Source organism: Clupea harengus, chromosome 6, assembly GCF_900700415.2.
Source record: "Clupea harengus chromosome 6, Ch_v2.0.2, whole genome shotgun sequence".
Lineage (NCBI taxonomy): Eukaryota > Metazoa > Chordata > Actinopteri > Clupeiformes > Clupeidae > Clupea > Clupea harengus.
Genome location: NC_045157.1, coordinates 7,754,993 through 7,772,492, shown reverse-complemented (window position 1 = coordinate 7,772,492; position 17,500 = coordinate 7,754,993). Strand labels below are relative to the sequence as shown.

Genomic DNA, 17,500 nt, shown 5'->3' with positions numbered 1-17,500 from the left:
TGTGCATGTAACATGAACAGCATGTAAAGTGTGTGATTGCTGTGTATGTCTTAGTCTTTGAGAAGCATTGTCTCCCCTAGAGACGTGAGCTTTCGAATGCTCTCACAATTAATATTTATGGCTATTCGACACACTTATCTAAAAACCAGGCTAGTTCGGATCATCATGTCATACTGTTCTTCTCCCTATAGAGTGTGTTTCAGCCCCAAATACAACAAGGAGTCACAGTCACCTTTATTGTATTCTTTTCCTGAAATGTAAAAGCAGACTTTTACCCATTCACACCAGCCGTCCCAAAGTCGTTATTTCTTCAAGAGGTCTCGGCTTCTTGCGGATGACCTGTTTGTTTCCCGATCTGGGGTCGTGGCTGGGATACTAAGGCAAGAAGGCCATGTTTTTCGGGGGTAGCTCAGTCCGTAGGAAAGACGCAGACGCGGCTCTTGTATTTCTCTTGTATTTATTGCCAAAGCTCAAAAGACTCTAAGACTACTCGCAAGACTAATAAGACTCTCTAACACAAACTGCATTCGCCTTTTAAATCCTTCTCACATGCATACACGTTCTAAACCACCTCCCTTTTTCATGACACTTCTTAGCAACATATGTTCATCTCTGACCCATGTGTCACTTCCTCGCAGGCCCAGAGGCCCCTTCCTGCCCCCTCCACTATTACACAATGTACAGCACAGTGAAGTTTGCAAACTCTCTCAAAGTATACATTGTTCTGCTTTACATTCTTGTTGGTTAAGCACATTTCATATTTCACACTTTTTCAGCAAGCATATATGGATATAGGTTTGTGTAAGCATAACTCAAGCAATTTCCACACACAGTTATTTAGCATGTTTCACACCACATATTAGGAGAGCACACAGTGGTTATATCATTGCACGACATGAATCAAGCATCATTCAGCAAAGCACATATAGTATATATCACTCATTATTAATTGCATATGGGTTGGTACGGGTTGCAGGTCCACTCTCATGAGCCATATTCATCAATACACACACATGCATACACACACGCTGTCCTGAGTGTGTAAGTCCACGACTGTGTCCTAAGAGTACCTCTGCACACACACACACACACACACACACACACACACTCACACACACACACACACACACACACACACACTCACACTCACACTCTCTGTGTGTAGGTTCACTACTGCATCCTATGAGCCACCCCTTCTGCTCACACACCCACACCCATACACACACACACTCTCTCTCTTCCTCTCCTCTGTGTGTGTGTGTGTGTGTGTGTGTGTGTGTGTGTGTAGGTTCACCACTGTATCATGGAGAATGCCCACCTTCTGCTCACACACACACACACTCTCTCTCTCCCTCTCCTCTGTGTGTGTAGGTTCACTACTGCATCCTAGAGTACGCCACCCCTCTGCTGACCCTGTACCAGATGTCACAGGAGAGTAGTGTGGCTTTTGGCCTCCCTGAGCGGCGCCAGCAGGTCCTGCTCTTCTACAGAGCCCTGCGGAACATTCTAGAAAGATCCCTGGAGTGCCGCAACCGCTGCCGACTCATCCTGCTGGATGGTGAGATACTGAGTGTGTGACTCTGAGTGTGTGATACTGAGTGTGAGATACTAAGTGTGAGATCCTGAGTTTGAGATACTACGTGTGAGATACTGAGTGTGAGATACTGAGTTTGAGATACTAAGTGTGAGATACTGCGTGTGTGATACTGAGTGTGAGATACTGAGTTTGAGATACTGAGTGTGTGATAATGAGTTTGCTTTGACAAATCTAAAGTACACTAGGCAGGAGAGTACCTGTAGAGTACTATTTAGTTTAAAAAGAAAGTGGTGATGTAACAAAAAATTATTTTATGGATGTAAACCAACTGGCCAAACCATAGGATTCTGTTTCATGTAAACACACTCACGCATGACGATTCTGTTTCCTGTAGACACACTCACGCATGACGATTCTGTTTCATGTAGACACACTAAGGCATGATGATTCTGTTTCCTGTAGACACACTCAGGCATGATGATTCTGTTTCCTGTAGACACACTCCCTAAAGACAATTCTGTTTCCTGTAGACACACTCATGCATGACGATTCTGTTACCTGTAGACGCACTCACTAAAGACGATTCTGTTTCCTGTAGACGCACTCACTAAAGACGATTCTGTTTCCTGTAGACACACTCACTAAAGACAATTCTGTTTCCTGTAGACACACTCATGCATGACGATTCTGTATCCTGTAGACGCACTCACTAAAGACGACTTGTTTCCTGTAGACGCACTCACTAAAGACGATTCTGTTTCCTGTAGACACACTCACTAAAGACGATTCTGTTTCCTGTAGACACACTCATGCATGACGATTCTGTTAGACGCACTCACGCATGGCGATTCTGTTTCCTGTAGACTGACACTCTCATGATGAATCTGTTTTCTGCACATCCCCACGCTCACAATGATTCCCTTTCCTGTAGATGCACGTGCTGGTGAACCGCACTTCCTGTCCTCGCAAATCCTGAAGGACCTGCAGCAGCAGGACAGGGAGGAGTTTCCAATGGCCCTCCCACCCGTGGACACACCCACTCCCAGAGAGGACAAGGGGACTACGGCAACCAATGGAACCAATGGAACAGTGGCACAGCTGCATGACAATAAGCCAATGAGCAGCATCGAACTGATGATCAGCGACTCGCCACACACACTGCGGTCCGTGCCAGAGGAGAATTCAGAATGTATCACAGAATGAGCTGCTCTCTCTCTGCCCCCCCCTCTTGTTTTCTTCCTCTTTTGCCCACTGTGCTAAGTGCTTAGTCCAGCTACATCTATTTCCTGTGTCACTCTCTATATCTAGAAATAAACATCAGGGGAAACGGAATCTCACAATAGTACAAAACACAGAATGTTACTGATGGATGTATCAATGTTACTGAAGGATGTAACAATGTTACTGAATGATGTACTAATGTTACTGAATGATGTACTAATGTATTTCAAGCAAATGCTGAAATAAAAGAAGGGTCTCAATGAAATATGTAAAGAGTCATGTTTACTGTGAAGAGGAATCTGGCAAGGAGCTCGCGTTGTCTGAATAATGCTTTGGGTGCTTTGGAATCCTTCTTATGAACATAAGTTAATTTAATATAATATTACAAGTATTTTTAATTATGGCTTTTCAAATATTTGTCTATAGGGGACCATCCAAATAAAGTGTGACCAAATCTCTGAATTCAGAGGGTGATGGGGGACAAATATAGTAAAACAGACAGTAAAAGAGACAGGGGCCTACACACAGGCATTTACACAAAACACACAGACTCAACGTGATAACAGCTGACATTACCACAAGCAGGCAAACATGAGTGCATCCTGAAATGGAACATTAGATACACAATTTAGTGTAGTTGTAATTGTGCTGTTATTTGGACTTAGGCTATGTATGCATGAATGTAAGCATTTCTAGGTGACTATACTTATGATGGTTTGACCTGAGTGAGGAGTGAGGTGTGATGAGTGGTCTCACTCCCTTCCTCTTGGTCAAATCAAAGTGCCTTGATTTCTCCAAGGCCTCATTGAATAGAGGGTGACACCCCTTATACTCAGTGCATTTAACTGCAATCTTTGAATGGATAATCAGATCTTCAGAAGTCAGAAGTCTTAAGTGAAGCTCTGAGTGAGTAAACTTCAGTCCCTGTCTCACAATGGTGGCCACCGTTGTTCAAGATTAAACCTGATTCAGGACTGATCATGTCTAAGACTGGGTCTCCAATATATGGTATAAAATGAATACTATCAGATGGAGGTTCCTACCGCGAGATACATTCTTGTATTTGCTGAGATTCGAGTTTGCTGTAAGATTTCTCTTCACCCCAGTTGGCAAAGCATTTTGGTGAGTACTATTTTGTATTATAGCACTTACCCGATCTTGGGAAAAATAGGCAATAGATTCCAGTCATTTCTAACAGGCAGCCCCTTAGAGATAGACAACTCGAGTGTGATAGAGAAATTGAAGGAGGACATTGTTATTCTATTTTAATCTGAATGCTTATCCTGTTTGCTGAGGCATACTGTCTTGCTGAGGCATACCACCTGTTTTTGTACTGATAGTCACGCATACCGTTCTTCTTTCAAGGACACGTTCTGAGAACACTTCTGTAGCTTCTGTAGCGATGCGCCCAGCTCATCTTTGGAGTTTGTTCATGATATTTGGTTGTGACACTCTCCCTCTTTTGCAAAAGATAAAGTGCTGAAATTCTGATTGCTGGACTGTGTCTCATTAATATTAACGTCTTTATATAAATGTATCTAACGGAGTGTTAAGTCAGAAATCGAGAGGTCCAATCAGGAGCTGTAATATAACAACATCACTATGACAACTCACTCACTTACTCAATGTTGGCCGCGAGCTCTGTGGGTCACGCAGGTTGTGTGTGTCAATGGCAACAATGCCGGCAGATAGATATGTGAACGGTATTTTTTTCTCAGCGAACGAAAATCATGGCGTGCTTTAAACCCGACAAAAAGAGAAAAGTCGATTCCAAAAATCTCGAATTTAAGACAGAGTGGACTGACAAGTATGCATTTGTGCTGCCTGTGGGGAGCACAAAACCGATGTGTTTAATCTGTAACGAGACGGTTGCCCTTGTCAAAAGTGGTAACGTGAAACGTCACTATGAAACAAAGCATGCACACTTCGAACAAAAATACCCGCAGAACTCTGAGGTAAGGGGCAGAAAAATAAACCATCTGCAATCATACCAAGCAACATGCAGTGTAATAGTTAGATCAGCCACACAACAAGAGCGTGCATACCTCAACATATATCAGAATCAGAATCATGTTTATTGGCCAAGTACATTTTCATATACAAGGAATTTTTTCTGAGTTTAGTTGCTCTCAATGTACTTAAACTGAAAATATGCAGTATAACACAACAGTTTAGGATAGAGATACTGTTGTGAGTCTGCCTTTTCAACCATGAATATGGTGAAAAACAAATACAGGAGCACACCCAATTAACACTTACATCAGTGCCTCCGCCTGGCCGTCACACCTTTTATGCCCAAGTTTAAACCACAAAAAAGTGTCACCTTTCACACAAATAAGGCCAGACCACATAACCGTTTGTGCATGTTTTGGGATTTTGACCGTCACTGTTCCGGACCCTGGACTGAATGGAAATTTGGCGAGTGGACCTTTTGGGTTTCTAATTGAGTACCCCTGCTATAGACAAATTCACACCTAGCACCTTCTAAGTGCTCTGTCATTTAAATTACAGGACACAGCGAACAAACAAAGGTAATGATCTTGCGGACAAAGCCGCTAAGGCAACCGCAGGTTAAAAGGGGGGAGGGTAGAAGTGCTTATCCTACCAGTGATGCATACCTTAATAAGATGATAACTGCAGAATGTGCTTTCTCAAAACAGGCTTTAGCCCGGCTGAATTTCTGACTTCATCAAATGATGCCAGGAGCGCTGAATTTATTATGAAGAACATAATTAAGGAATGCTCAAAAGGGGGTTTGGCATTCACGGGCCACTGGAATCTGGATGGAAATCTTGATTCCTTTCTTTTAGGGATGGACACCTCTGTGAGGTGCTTGGACACACACACTCAAACCATACCCCTCAATGTGCTAGCATGTTCTGACAACACCAAGGAGATACGTACACCTTCCTCTTTCGATTTTTGGCTCGTTTTTCCCTTACGTTAGATATATTTTTTTAATGTTAAAATATTGGTTGGAGATATAGATGGGGCACAAAAAAAAGATTCTTATCATTTTTTTTTTTTGCTGGGTGCAGTTTTCGCCTATGTCGCCTGTAGGAAGGACCGGTCCTGTGAATAGAGGGTGACACCCCTTATACTCAGTGCATTGAACTGCTATCTTTGAATGGATGATCAGATAAGTCTTAGGTAAAGCTCTGAGTGAGTAAATTCATGACTGATCATATCTAAGACTGGGTCTCCAAATATATGGTATAAAATGAATACTATCAAACTAAACCGTGATCTCATTGAATAAAGATTGCATAAAGTTCCTGCACTGCCCGCCTGCTTCTTATTGAGAATTAATTGAATACTAGAGGGTGTCACTTCCCATGTGAAGCGTCTTTTAACGTCTGAAGCAGATTGTGGATATCACTTAGATATCATGCATGTTGTCATAATTACTGAGGTAACAATCTTTTCCTCTTTAATTTATGTATGGCGTGGTAAGAGATTATTTAATCAGCAAGAATGAGATTTTATTAATTCAGACAACACAATAAAGCATTGCCATTGTACATCTTTTCCACAAGGGGGAGACATTTGCACATTAACTGAGCTGTTTTCTGCCACTTGTCCCTCCATGGCAGGGATTAGGCCTGCTTCTGACCCTTTAAGGTTCAGTCAACGATTCGAATCCAATAAACTTCTCATAACATTGAACTAATTACTCCTCACTGTTCTCTGCCTGTTCGTTCTGTGTGTGCATTCCAAAAGAACTCTGGTGTTTGTACACAGTCCTGGCTCTGTGAATAAGAAACAAAGTGGTTCAGACTGAGCCACACACTATTCCAGCCAATCAGCACGTTGTTTTGGGAGCACAGAAGGGAGGGGTGCAATTTGATTGGAATTGGATTGGAATATTGAAATATCAATAACCTTTTCGCTAGAGAGATGTTTAAGAGATGTTTGAGTTTTTTGAAGACAAATAAAAGCCCTTTTAGACACGTGATACTGTAAGTGCGGTCCTGGTTTGACTGCAGAAGGAGTGCCTGAACTTTACTATCATCATGTCTAATTCTAATCTCTCTACATTTAATGCGCTTTACCACAGCTTTTGCTATAGGCGGAGAGAGCGGGCACAGGAATACTATGAACCAGAACAAAACACCCTCTTTTTGCCCCCTGTGACATCCAGTCATAGCAGGTGAATCAGTATAGGGATGCAATGAAGGCAGATGTGCTTACTCTCTGCATCATTCAGATAGTTCTAGAGCTCTGGACACTTCTGCTGTATCTGTCTGGTTGGCAGTTACTTCCTCTCAAACGACCACACTTAGAAGGCTGTGAAGGCACTCACACACACACACACACACACACACACACACTCACACTCACACTCACACTCACTCACACACACACAAACACACACACACACACACACACACACACACACACACACTCACACACACACAAACGTGCGTGGACATATAACATAGCCTGCAGCAAGGGAGGGTGTGAACTCTGAATCTAACTGGTTGAAACCGCCCTGTCTTGTGCTTATCTCTCTCTCTCTGTCTCACACACACACGCACACACACACACACACACACACACACACACACACACACACACACACACACACACACACACACATACAAACAAACAAACACACACTCACACACACACATACTCACTCACACACACACACACACACACACACACACACACACACACACTCACACACCCACACAAACAAACAAACAAACAAACACACACTCACACACACACATACTCACTCACACACTCACACACACACTCACACACACACATACACACATACACACACACATACACACATACCCACACCCACACCCACACCCACACACACACACCCACACACACACACACACACACACACACACTCACACCCACAGATCATCACATGACTCAGAACATGATTCAGTAATGGGCTGTGGTTGCATCAGAAACTCATTAAGTTTATATATTTTTTTTCAAATACTGTTATCATGCAATGTATGCAGCCTACATACAGTATATATATATATATATATATATATATATATATATGTTATAGGTATTTTAAACGGGTATTTTAAAATTTTAGGAACTGAGTGAAATTTAAGCTAACCAAAAAATGCAGTTTAACACATGAAGATGTGCTTAAATCGGCACATTTTCTACTTCTGTTTTCTAATTATGTTTACGATATGTTTATGATAATTGCATTATACGTCACTATCATACTTTTGAAGCAGTGGCAAAGTGTGGAGTAAAATGAATTGAACACATTAGGTTTTTATGTCTGATGCCTTTTGGTCCCAGGAATATGATGCAACAGTCTTGTGAATGTCAGCAAGAGGTTTGTTGCCACTCACTGGTTCCTTAGAACAGACCGGAAAACAGGTAACATGACGGTGATAAATTCTTCCACATTAGAGACCTTACATGAGTTTTCGCTCTCTTTCTTAACCCTTTATGCATAAGAAATAGTCGATTAGTATGAGTACCCAGCAGCTTCTACACACAACAGGTAATACTGTCATATCAAACAAATAAACATGATCATCTTAGTTGGTGTACTGTTAAATGATATATTAAAAAATAAACACGCCTTTTCTCCATAATACTCTATTCTGCTCTTCCTGGGATGTGTACTTTACCTCAGTGTTACTGAGAACGAATGCCTGCTTTGAACTAAAAAGTCAGACTCATCACTATTGCAATTTCATTTAGACTCCAACTGTACTTAGGACTTTCCTGTCTTTTTGCTCTGCCACTAAGCCAACTATGTGTGTGCTGTTGTGTGCTTCAAGTAACAGTACATGTATATGAAGGTGCTGTTTGTGTAGTAGTACAATCAGACAGTACTACTGTCTTTCTGGATTAATACATCAATATCAATCCAAGTTCACCTATGACAAAACACAAGAAAAACACAACTAAACCTACGGATTTGTATCATATACACAAGGCTAGAAAAGACCCTTTCAAAACTCTCTGTCACACACCAGAGGTGATATTCATATGCTAATAAAATCCCCCTTTAAACATTGTTGTGCCAAGAGAAAATAATGCTATTAAGGATCCCTGCCTTGTAGTCTGCCATTAGGGGGAAAGACACATTTCTTAAGAACTGCAGAAAAAAAAAACCCTGCAAGAGACACTATCCTCCAGTCACAAACACATAAAGTCCTTTGTGCCAGTAGCCATCAGACTCCACAACCAACACAACCGAACATAGGTTTTATGTAATGTACGCCAGCGGAGTTGTGCTATGTTGTCTATTTATTTTATCTATTTATTTTATTCTTATTCAAATTTGTATTAATTTATTTTTGATGTTATGTATATAGATACTTGATTCCTATTCCTACTACCTTGCTGCTATGACAACTGAATTTCCCTCACGGGATTAATACAAGTTTATCTTATCTTATCTTATCTTAAATAGGCCCAAACAAATAACCTTACTCCAAACTCTTCCCTATAGAAACAAGTGACGTGACTGCTAGTGTGTGCACGTGTGTGGGAAGTACCCATTCCTGGCATTACGTCGTACTTCCCCATATGATTCCGCAGAAGCAACTGAACCTGTAATCATAGCTTCTGCTTTACGCAGCTTCCAAGAAAGAGAGAGAGAGAGAGAGAGAGAGAGAGAGAGAGAGAGAGAGAGAGAGAGAGAGAGAGAGAGAGAGAGAGAAGTCACTCAGGAAAATTCCCAGAGTTACTGAGTCACTTATTTGTGTCGGTGGCGTGCTTCCTGTTTGTAGGGTGTGGTGTGGAAAGAAATACACCTGGAGCTGGGGGGTGTGGCCACACCTCATGGGGTGACATCGCAGTATTGGTCATAAGGCCTTTCTTAGACTGTGACTAATGTGTGTATCACCTCATGCTGTCTAGACTGTCAACGTGCAAGGACACCTAGACTTATCACTCACAGCAGTGGGTTGTATGAAAGCAGATGAGCTGGTTTTAGGCCAGTTTTATTCCAGATTTATCTGGTGTGTGAGTATCTGTGTCTGCGAACAATTGTGTGGATATCCTTGCCTGTACTCAAAGGATAAGCTATTAGACAAAAAGACAGAACATAAAATAGGCTACAATAAATACTTCAGACAAACAAGCAGGTCAGGCTGCAGATCCACGTGACATTTAGGGCAGCCTCTGGTCAGTGAATGACACTAACACAGTGAATGGCTACCTCAAACTAGCCTACAGCCGGGGTTTCAGCCGGTATTCTACATGAACATTCACATGACTCAAAAAAAGAAAAAGAAATAGGCTACATAAGACTACATGTGATGTTAAACCAAGCGGACACAAATCACTCAACTCTGAGTTCCCTTTTAACTGGAAACTCCAATCCCTGGGCAGAAAACGTGCGATGCAACACCGCTGCCGGTTGCGCGAGACAGCTGACTTCACTGTGCAGGGGTGTTGCCTAATGCAGGAGCCGCGTTCCCATAGCAACGGGAGTCCGTCCCACACGCGTGAGAGTTACAGCTGATGCAATTGCAGATTACAGGAGCCTACATATGCGGAACAGAACCCGCTTCCCATTGTCTTCATGTTCTCTTCACAAGCATACATGGATAAAATAACCCTACGACCTGTGTCTGAGGTGGGAAAAGTATCGGAGAGTTACAAAGAGAAATGGTCTATACCTCTGCTCTTGTGCTTGGACCCGGAGTGTCCGTCGGGATGGAAAAAGAAAACGTTGGGGATTTTCTGAGAAAGTTTGTCCTGCGATACATCTTGGACAAAGACAGCCAGCAAACCTGTGGTGGACTTAAGAAAGCAATGAGTTCATCGAGTGAGTAGCCTATCACGTATCATATCCATATTTCAAATGTTAGCCCTTTGCTCATTATTGTTAACTAACCTTGCTCATAAACATATGACGATTTGTTTTTTTGTAATGGAGTAGACAAGCACTGTTGCTATAGTCGAAACATCTCCAACCTTAGATATTTGTGCCGGATTCATTTGAGTTATCAGACAGCTGATGTAAGATGAATGTCAGTAGCCCAGTCTTATCTCAATAGCCCTACTGTAAAAAAGGTTAATCGCCATAGTAGTTCAGTGGGTCCCATGACCAAGCTCATGAGTCTGACAGACCCAGAAAGGGGCTGACTGTTAGTGTCACGATTCCCATGGGAGTCAGCAGTTAAAGTTAAAAGTGATGAGCAACAAGTTTCTCAGTTTTAAAGATGACGATGACTAATCTTCAAACTGATCGTTGCGCAGGTCTCGGATCGGAGTGCAGTTTGGAGGAGGAGAGGGAAGAGCGAAGCCTACAGCTCGACCTGGTTCGTCGGATTGAGAGGTGTTTGTCCGACGCCAAGACATCCAGTCTCAGGTGCCGAGAGCTTTTGCTTCCCCGCGGGATGATCTCCTACATTGCGCGAGACATCCTCGCAGCCTCCATCGACGAACCGTGCGGACTCCGTGGCGCACTGGTTCACCTGTTCTTAGAGGCCAAAGGGGCGCTTCAGAAACTGGGCAGCGTCGTCCCCGCGGATAACCTCACCTCGACGTTTGAGCTCTCCGTTGTGCTTCGACCGGATCAAGACGGCTGGCCACCCCTCAGGAATCTCTTCGGGACCGATAACGTGCTCCGCCTTCGACCAGAGTATCGGCCTCATTAAGCAGAAACTCTACTCATCCGCCAGTCCTACCATCCAAGAGCACAACTGTTGGTTTTAGAATGGTTCAGTGGAGGTGTTTTCACTAGGTCTATAAATTAACATGCACTGATCACTTTTCTCAATTTATTTTCATATTTCCTTGATTTGCACACTTTGAGATGGGATATTTTGTTACATTCCTTTGTTAGGCCTTTGTCGGCAAAAACAATAACTAAGTGAATGTCAATTTATAATGACACTAGTAGGTTGTAATGTGCTGACTGGCTTAGACTATGGGAGTATGCTTGCTTACACTGTTGTGTATTTGGACAGTTGAATGCACTGATGTCACAACTGATAGGGGCGCATGAAGTATCAAGAGGTGTGATAGAGGTGAGCCTCCTTATAGGTTATTACACTAATCTGAAGTGCTAACTCAAGGTTGATCCAGCAGGGTCATGCTGTTAGCAGAACGTTAAGCTTCACTGTTCCACCGTTCTATTTGGGAATGTTGACTAGTGAGGACTGCAAGCTACTGGCACGTGCTATTGCATTACTTATTGATCAACAGGAATGTTGTGCGAGTATCTTTAGATTATTCATTGTGACAAAGCTGCTAAAGAAACTGTAAAAGGTTAAGTGTTTTTATTTTGATCTGTGGTTTTATCGGAGTGTATAGCTGTGCTGAACGAGCTGGTCTTGTCCATTGTATGCCTTTGATAGGATTTTGTATGTGACCCTTTTCAGTGTTTCTACTAAAGTGAAAAAAAAGTGAAATATTCCAATAAATATGTTTACAGATTGCAGAATCTAGTGGTTTCTCACTACCTCCTTTATTCAACTTTAACATGACAACACAGCCATTACACACAAAAAAAAGAAAATCTGTACACATATACTTACTTTCTTATGTACAAAACTAGCTGCTCAGTTTACAACCAACACCTGGCACACATAAAGGTACTACAACACTTCCAGGTTGCATCTGAATTCTCTTAAGCACACATGCACGCTTACAATCCAAGGAAGCCCCCATTTAGACACACACCACACACACACACATACACACACACACACACCAACAGTCTGCAGAAAGCCATGATAAGTGTGTGTGCGCAACGAGGGTGATCCATGGGTTTACACACAACCATTGTGTTACTGTTGTTCTTGGTATGGATGGTTGTGTGTCACTCCTAGGACACCTGCGTCATGTCGTAGTTTCTAGTATCAATGATCAATCACCTATGGCTTGTGTAAATAACCATCTTACACATGCTAAACATTCTGCTCATGGCAACACTTAGACTGTACCCTTTCTACCACATCAAGAACAATGCAAAATCAATTTAGCAATCGTTGATCAGAGTCTGCGTTGCTCTAAATATGGGAAAAATACTCATATCGGCTAGTCACTTTTGTACTACATGTCTGATTTCCACAACTTACAAGAAATATATTTAAAAAAAAAAAACTACCACAACCCTTTTAATGTCACTCAGATTTCCAGTTTGAACTCACAAAACAAGTTAAAAAAACAAACAAACAAAACAAAAAAAACCAAAACAGAACACTGATGGTGCTGATGGGAAACTGGAACAACAAAGGTACACAGATGAGATCCGTTTCTCCGGTACTTCCGGAACCTTCTGTAATTCCTGTCAATTCAAATGATTCTCTAGCCGGCATGACCCAGCAAACTGTAGAATGTGGACATGTAGTTGTAACTACAGACTGTACTTATCATGTTTTTCTCCTATAGACTGAACATCACAACTAGTCCTTATTCGTACAGGGGGCAACGGACACACCACCTAAGCTTGAACAGCTGTGTGTGTGTGTGGTGTGTGTGTGTGTGTGTGTGTACGTGTGTGTGTGTCTGTCAGTGAATCTAATGCACATAAAGTGCCATTGCATTCAGGCTGTACAGGACCATGGCTAGTGAATGAGGATGATGATGGTACATTCTTCATGATTGAATAGCCTGAGCAAGGTGAAGTACATAGAGTTCCTGAATCGTAGCATTCTAGAGCAGAGAACACCAGCTCCTTTCCACGGAACAGGAGAATAGGGCCAGTCCGACCACAGAACCAGAGGAACTAGGCCTCTTCCTTTCCTGTCATTTATGTCCACCTAGGGCTGAGGTCACTTCTTCATCTTGAGGTCCGCCTCGATGGCGCTCCGGCGCCCTCTGGTGCCTCCATCCTGAACAGCAGAGGGGTAGAGAGATGGGGGTGAAGAGAGAGGCAAGGGAGGGGAAGCAAGTCAAGGCATGGAGAGGGGGGAGGGAGGGAGGAACAGGGAGAGAGGTAGGGGGGAGAGTGAAAGGTAAGGAGAAAAGAGAGGGAGGGAGAGAGAGAGAGAGAGAGAGAGAGAGAGAGAGAGGGAAAGAGGGAGGGAGGTAGACAGACAGAAGGCACTTTTTTCAGAACTGCTGATGAGAGCAGATGAGAGACACAGCTTTCCCCATACACTGCATGCAAGAGAGCACGAGTGTGTGTGTGTGTGTGTGTGTGTGTGTGTGTCAGAGTGAAAGAGCAGGGGAGTTTGCCAGAGTTTGTGTATGAGAGCACGGGACAGTGAGTCAGTGAGAGAGAAAATAATAGACAGATCGAGACACTGTTTGTGTGTCTGAGCGTTTCTGTTCAAGATAACAAAAACACCACAGAGACACTGCATCATTCTTATCCAAACCAATCAGGTCACCTAACCACAAACACACACAACACACACACACACACACACACCGGTGCAGCTCTGATATCCTATGGTTTAGTTTATTGTTAGGTTTTATAGCCAGGGACCAAGTACAAAACAGTGGTTTCAGGTAGGAAGAGACAGTTCATACCTGATTTAGCTACGAGCTAATTTACTGAATCACTGTATGCTGTACAATGACTTAGCAGAATGTCACATTAACGACAGCATTAGAGGTAAACAACAGTGACCTCATTTCCCATGGGACGTCAATCCACCCACATTAAGATGCCATCTCTCTCTCTCTCTCTCTCTCTTGCTGCCGTTTACCACGTGAGGGGACAGAGAAACAGGCTTTTCCCATACAAATTAACAAATACTGCTTCGAAAACAAACAGGAAAGGCTGAGTGTATTTCACCCTCACTGCCACAGGGGGGGTGCTGACGACACCAGAGAGTGTTCCGTCTGATATTTGATTGTTCCAAAACCAAACCAATAAATTACAAGCATGCAAAACATTCTTATCCATAGAAATAAAGTGTTGTCGCTTTCCCTACCTAAAGTGGGTAGTTCTGTACATGGAAGAAAATCCCTAACGCCCATTCATCTCTTGCTCATTTCTAATTGTACTGGTCCTCAACCACGAGCACCTAGGCCAGAGTGGTGGCGAGCTGGTAAATGGTTTACCATTCGTTTAGTGGCGAAACAGTAACAAGCCCACTTATCAGTGCAATCTTGGCATCTCAGGGTCTGAGAGGATCGGTGTCCACTCCCCTGTGTTAAGATCCCTCATTTTAATGCGTTAGGATTCCATCACACCTGCTCTCCAATCTCTTCACTGGTTACCCGTATCTTTTAGAATTGATTTAAAGATTATTTTCTTCATTTTTAAACGTCTTCATGGTCTTGTCCCTCTCTACCTTAGTGAGGTGATTGTAAAGTATACTCCAGCTCGGTCACCTAAATCCTCTGACAACAATTTGCTAATCATTTCTAGAACTCGGACAAAGAGTGAGGAATCAGCTTTTAGTTCCTGTGGCCCCAAACAGCTTTTAGTTCCTGTGGCCCCAAACAGCTTTTAGTTCCTGTGGCCCCAAACAGCTTTTAGTTCCTGTGGCCCCAAACCCTGGAATTCTCTCCTAGAAGACCTTGGAGCCATCAAAACTGTCAGCAGTTTAAAAAAGAAACTCAAAACACATCTATTTACTGTTGCTTTTAACTAGAGTGGCTCCATTAAAGAGTTTCTTTCGTTCTACTACTTTCTGTAAAGCACTTTGTAAACTCTGTCCTATACAAATAACGTTTATTATTACTACATTATATTTCTCTTATCTTTATTCTTTCCATGTACATATTTATGCTTTACATCTCAATTGGGGAAACTCAGGATGGCTGCCAGCAGCAGTCCACTCGGCGTGACTCAGCAGCAGTCACCTCGGCGTGGCCAAACCCAGAGCTAAACTCTCTGCACACTGACAGGCACTAGCCTAGTACAGGGCATTCTTGATCGATGGGCCTGGCCAGCATGTAGTGGTGTTCTTAGGAACGCATCCTCTGTTGACACTTCCCTGTCAATACAGACAGGCTTCCTCTCTGAGCATCGACTATAGGGAACACGGCCACAAGTAACTATTGACAATGTCCGTGGTGAAGAGCTGCGCACAAACCAAACCACACACGAGTCAATTTGAGTCACACCCTCCCTCTGCCAAAGTGATTTGACAGTGGAGAAGAAGAGTGGCACTCCAGGGAGATTTCCCTGCCATGAGATTCTCTTCTCTCTCAGGGTGGGCTCATATCATAGTAGGTTTATAGCTGTGATGTGCTACAGTGAGCACCCACAGACGTCATGTTTACAATCACTGTAGCTTTCTAACCATTTCCATCTGCCCCTAGACCAGTGGTTCTCAAACCTTTTGAGCTTGAACTTTGAACAAGGGGGCCTTTTCAAGCCCCACTTGTCCCTCATCGCTCCAATAAAATGGTAGGCCAAGCTTAAAATTGTCCAATTTATTGAAATAACGATAAGTTCTAAATCTTAATCAATAACAAATAACATCAGTTCAAAAATAGAGAAAATAAAAGTGCAACGGTGTCAATCCTTGCCTCAAATGGGCTGAGTTCCAAAAATAAAGAAAAAGGGCCTACTATGCAATTGTGTTATCAATGGTAGGCCAAGCTTAAAATCTCCTTTGTACGTCGCTTTGGATAAAAGCGCCTGCTAAATGACTAAATGTAATGTAAAATTGTCAAATTTATTGAAATTTTCAATTAGGTTGATTTTTTGGTGGATCAGCTTTCTTTTTCGCCACTGGTACTGACACAACCTTTGTATTTCGAGCAACACGTAGTCTACAGGGTGGGTGTGCTAGAGTGAGAGAGAGAAAGAGCGAGCGAAAGAGAGAGAGAGAACGGTGATGCACATGGATAGATCAGATGTAGCGACCGGAGCAAAGTTATGTTGCTGACGTTGAACTCCTTTGGCCAAATCAAGTTGCCATTCATTTGCTCATCAACCGCAGACCGAAGGGAAAGGGAGATAATCCCAGAGTTATATAGAACACTTCGGCCCTGGAGCAGTAAACAAAAGTCTCCCCTGTAATCTCCGACTAGCAGGAAGGGTTAACAACAGGCTAATTAATACAATATTTTATTTCGAGTCTGGTTGTTTAGTGCGATGAGGGTGTATGATCGTAATTGTCTCTAAAGGAAGGCATTGCAACGGGAAAATCGGGAAAATCTCCCGTTCAACGCGTCCATTCGCGCCCCACCTGTCATATCTCTGCGCCCCACACTTTGAGAAACCTCTAGACTATGCTCTCGAGCAGGGATAAGTTGAGCACCCAGACCTGTAGGCAGTACACTAACCTGGCCGGTCCTAATACGGAGCAGAGGAGCACTCTGCCATGTCTGCAATGCTTGCTCTGTGTGTGAGTGTGTGTGTGTGAGTGTCTGCAATGCTTGCTCTGTGTGTGTGTGTGTCTGCAATGCTTGCTCTGTGTGTGAGTCTGCAATGCTTGCTCTGTGTGTGTGTGTGAGTGTGTCTGCAATGCTTGCTCTGTGTCTGAGTGTGTCTGCAATGCTTGCTCTGTGTGTGAGTGTGTCTGCAATGCTTGCTCTATGTGTGAGTGTGTGTGTCTGCAATGCTTGCTCTGTGTGTGAGTGTGTCTGCAATGCTTGCTCTGTGTGTGAGTGTGTGTGTCTGCAATGCTTGCTCTGTGTTTGAGTGTGTGTGCCTGCGATGCTTGCTCTGTGTGTGTGTGTGTCTGCAATGCTTGCTCTGTGTGTGAGTGTGTGTGCCTGCAATGCTTGCTCTGTGTGTGAGTGTGAGTGAAGGACTGTAATACTGTACACGAGTAAGTGAGTGTATTGTGCACTGGACACATGCTATTACACATATGCTACTATTAAATGTGTGTATTAAATGTGTTCCTTCTCGTCATGTGCTGTATC

At 43.0% G+C, this 17,500-nt stretch overlaps 3 protein-coding genes across 6 annotated transcripts in view; 2 read left to right on the top strand and 1 right to left on the bottom strand.

Moving 5' to 3' along the window:
• The window catches only part of sting1 (stimulator of interferon response cGAMP interactor 1), an 11,935-nt gene extending 8,912 nt beyond the window's left edge, over nt 1-3,023 (top strand). Inside the window, exons 6-7 of the mRNA XM_031568887.1 lie at nt 1,372-1,558; nt 2,469-3,023. Of these exons, the coding sequence (XP_031424747.1) occupies nt 1,372-1,558; nt 2,469-2,740 (459 nt within the window). The 3' untranslated portion in view covers nt 2,741-3,023. The remainder of the gene's footprint in view (nt 1-1,371; nt 1,559-2,468) is intronic.
• Nucleotides 3,024-10,242: 7,219 nt separating this feature from the next.
• On the top strand, nt 10,243-12,161 carry si:ch211-39i2.2 (DNA damage-inducible transcript 4-like protein-like). The gene is made up of 2 exons (XM_012824376.3): nt 10,243-10,538; nt 10,973-12,161. Exons 1-2 carry the CDS (start codon nt 10,379-10,381, stop codon nt 11,371-11,373), a joined length of 561 nt encoding a protein of 186 aa, XP_012679830.2. The 5' UTR covers nt 10,243-10,378; the 3' UTR covers nt 11,374-12,161.
• The window catches only part of brd8b (bromodomain containing 8b), a 19,429-nt gene continuing 14,082 nt past the window's right edge, over nt 12,154-17,500 (bottom strand). For all 4 annotated transcript variants that reach the window (XM_042708007.1, XM_042708009.1, XM_031568883.1 and 1 more), the window contains one exon: nt 12,154-13,554. In XM_042708007.1, the coding sequence (XP_042563941.1) occupies nt 13,495-13,554 (60 nt within the window). In that variant the 3' untranslated portion in view covers nt 12,154-13,494. The remainder of the gene's footprint in view (nt 13,555-17,500) is intronic.

Coding starts and splice junctions, on each gene's coding strand:
- si:ch211-39i2.2 (XM_012824376.3), top strand. CDS start 10,379: ATGGTCTATACCTCTGCTCTTGTGCTTGGACCCGGAGTGTCCGTCGGG. Junction 10,539..10,972: donor GAAAGCAATGAGTTCATCGA/GTGAGTAGCCTA, acceptor ATCGTTGCGCAG/GTCTCGGATCGGAGTGCAGT.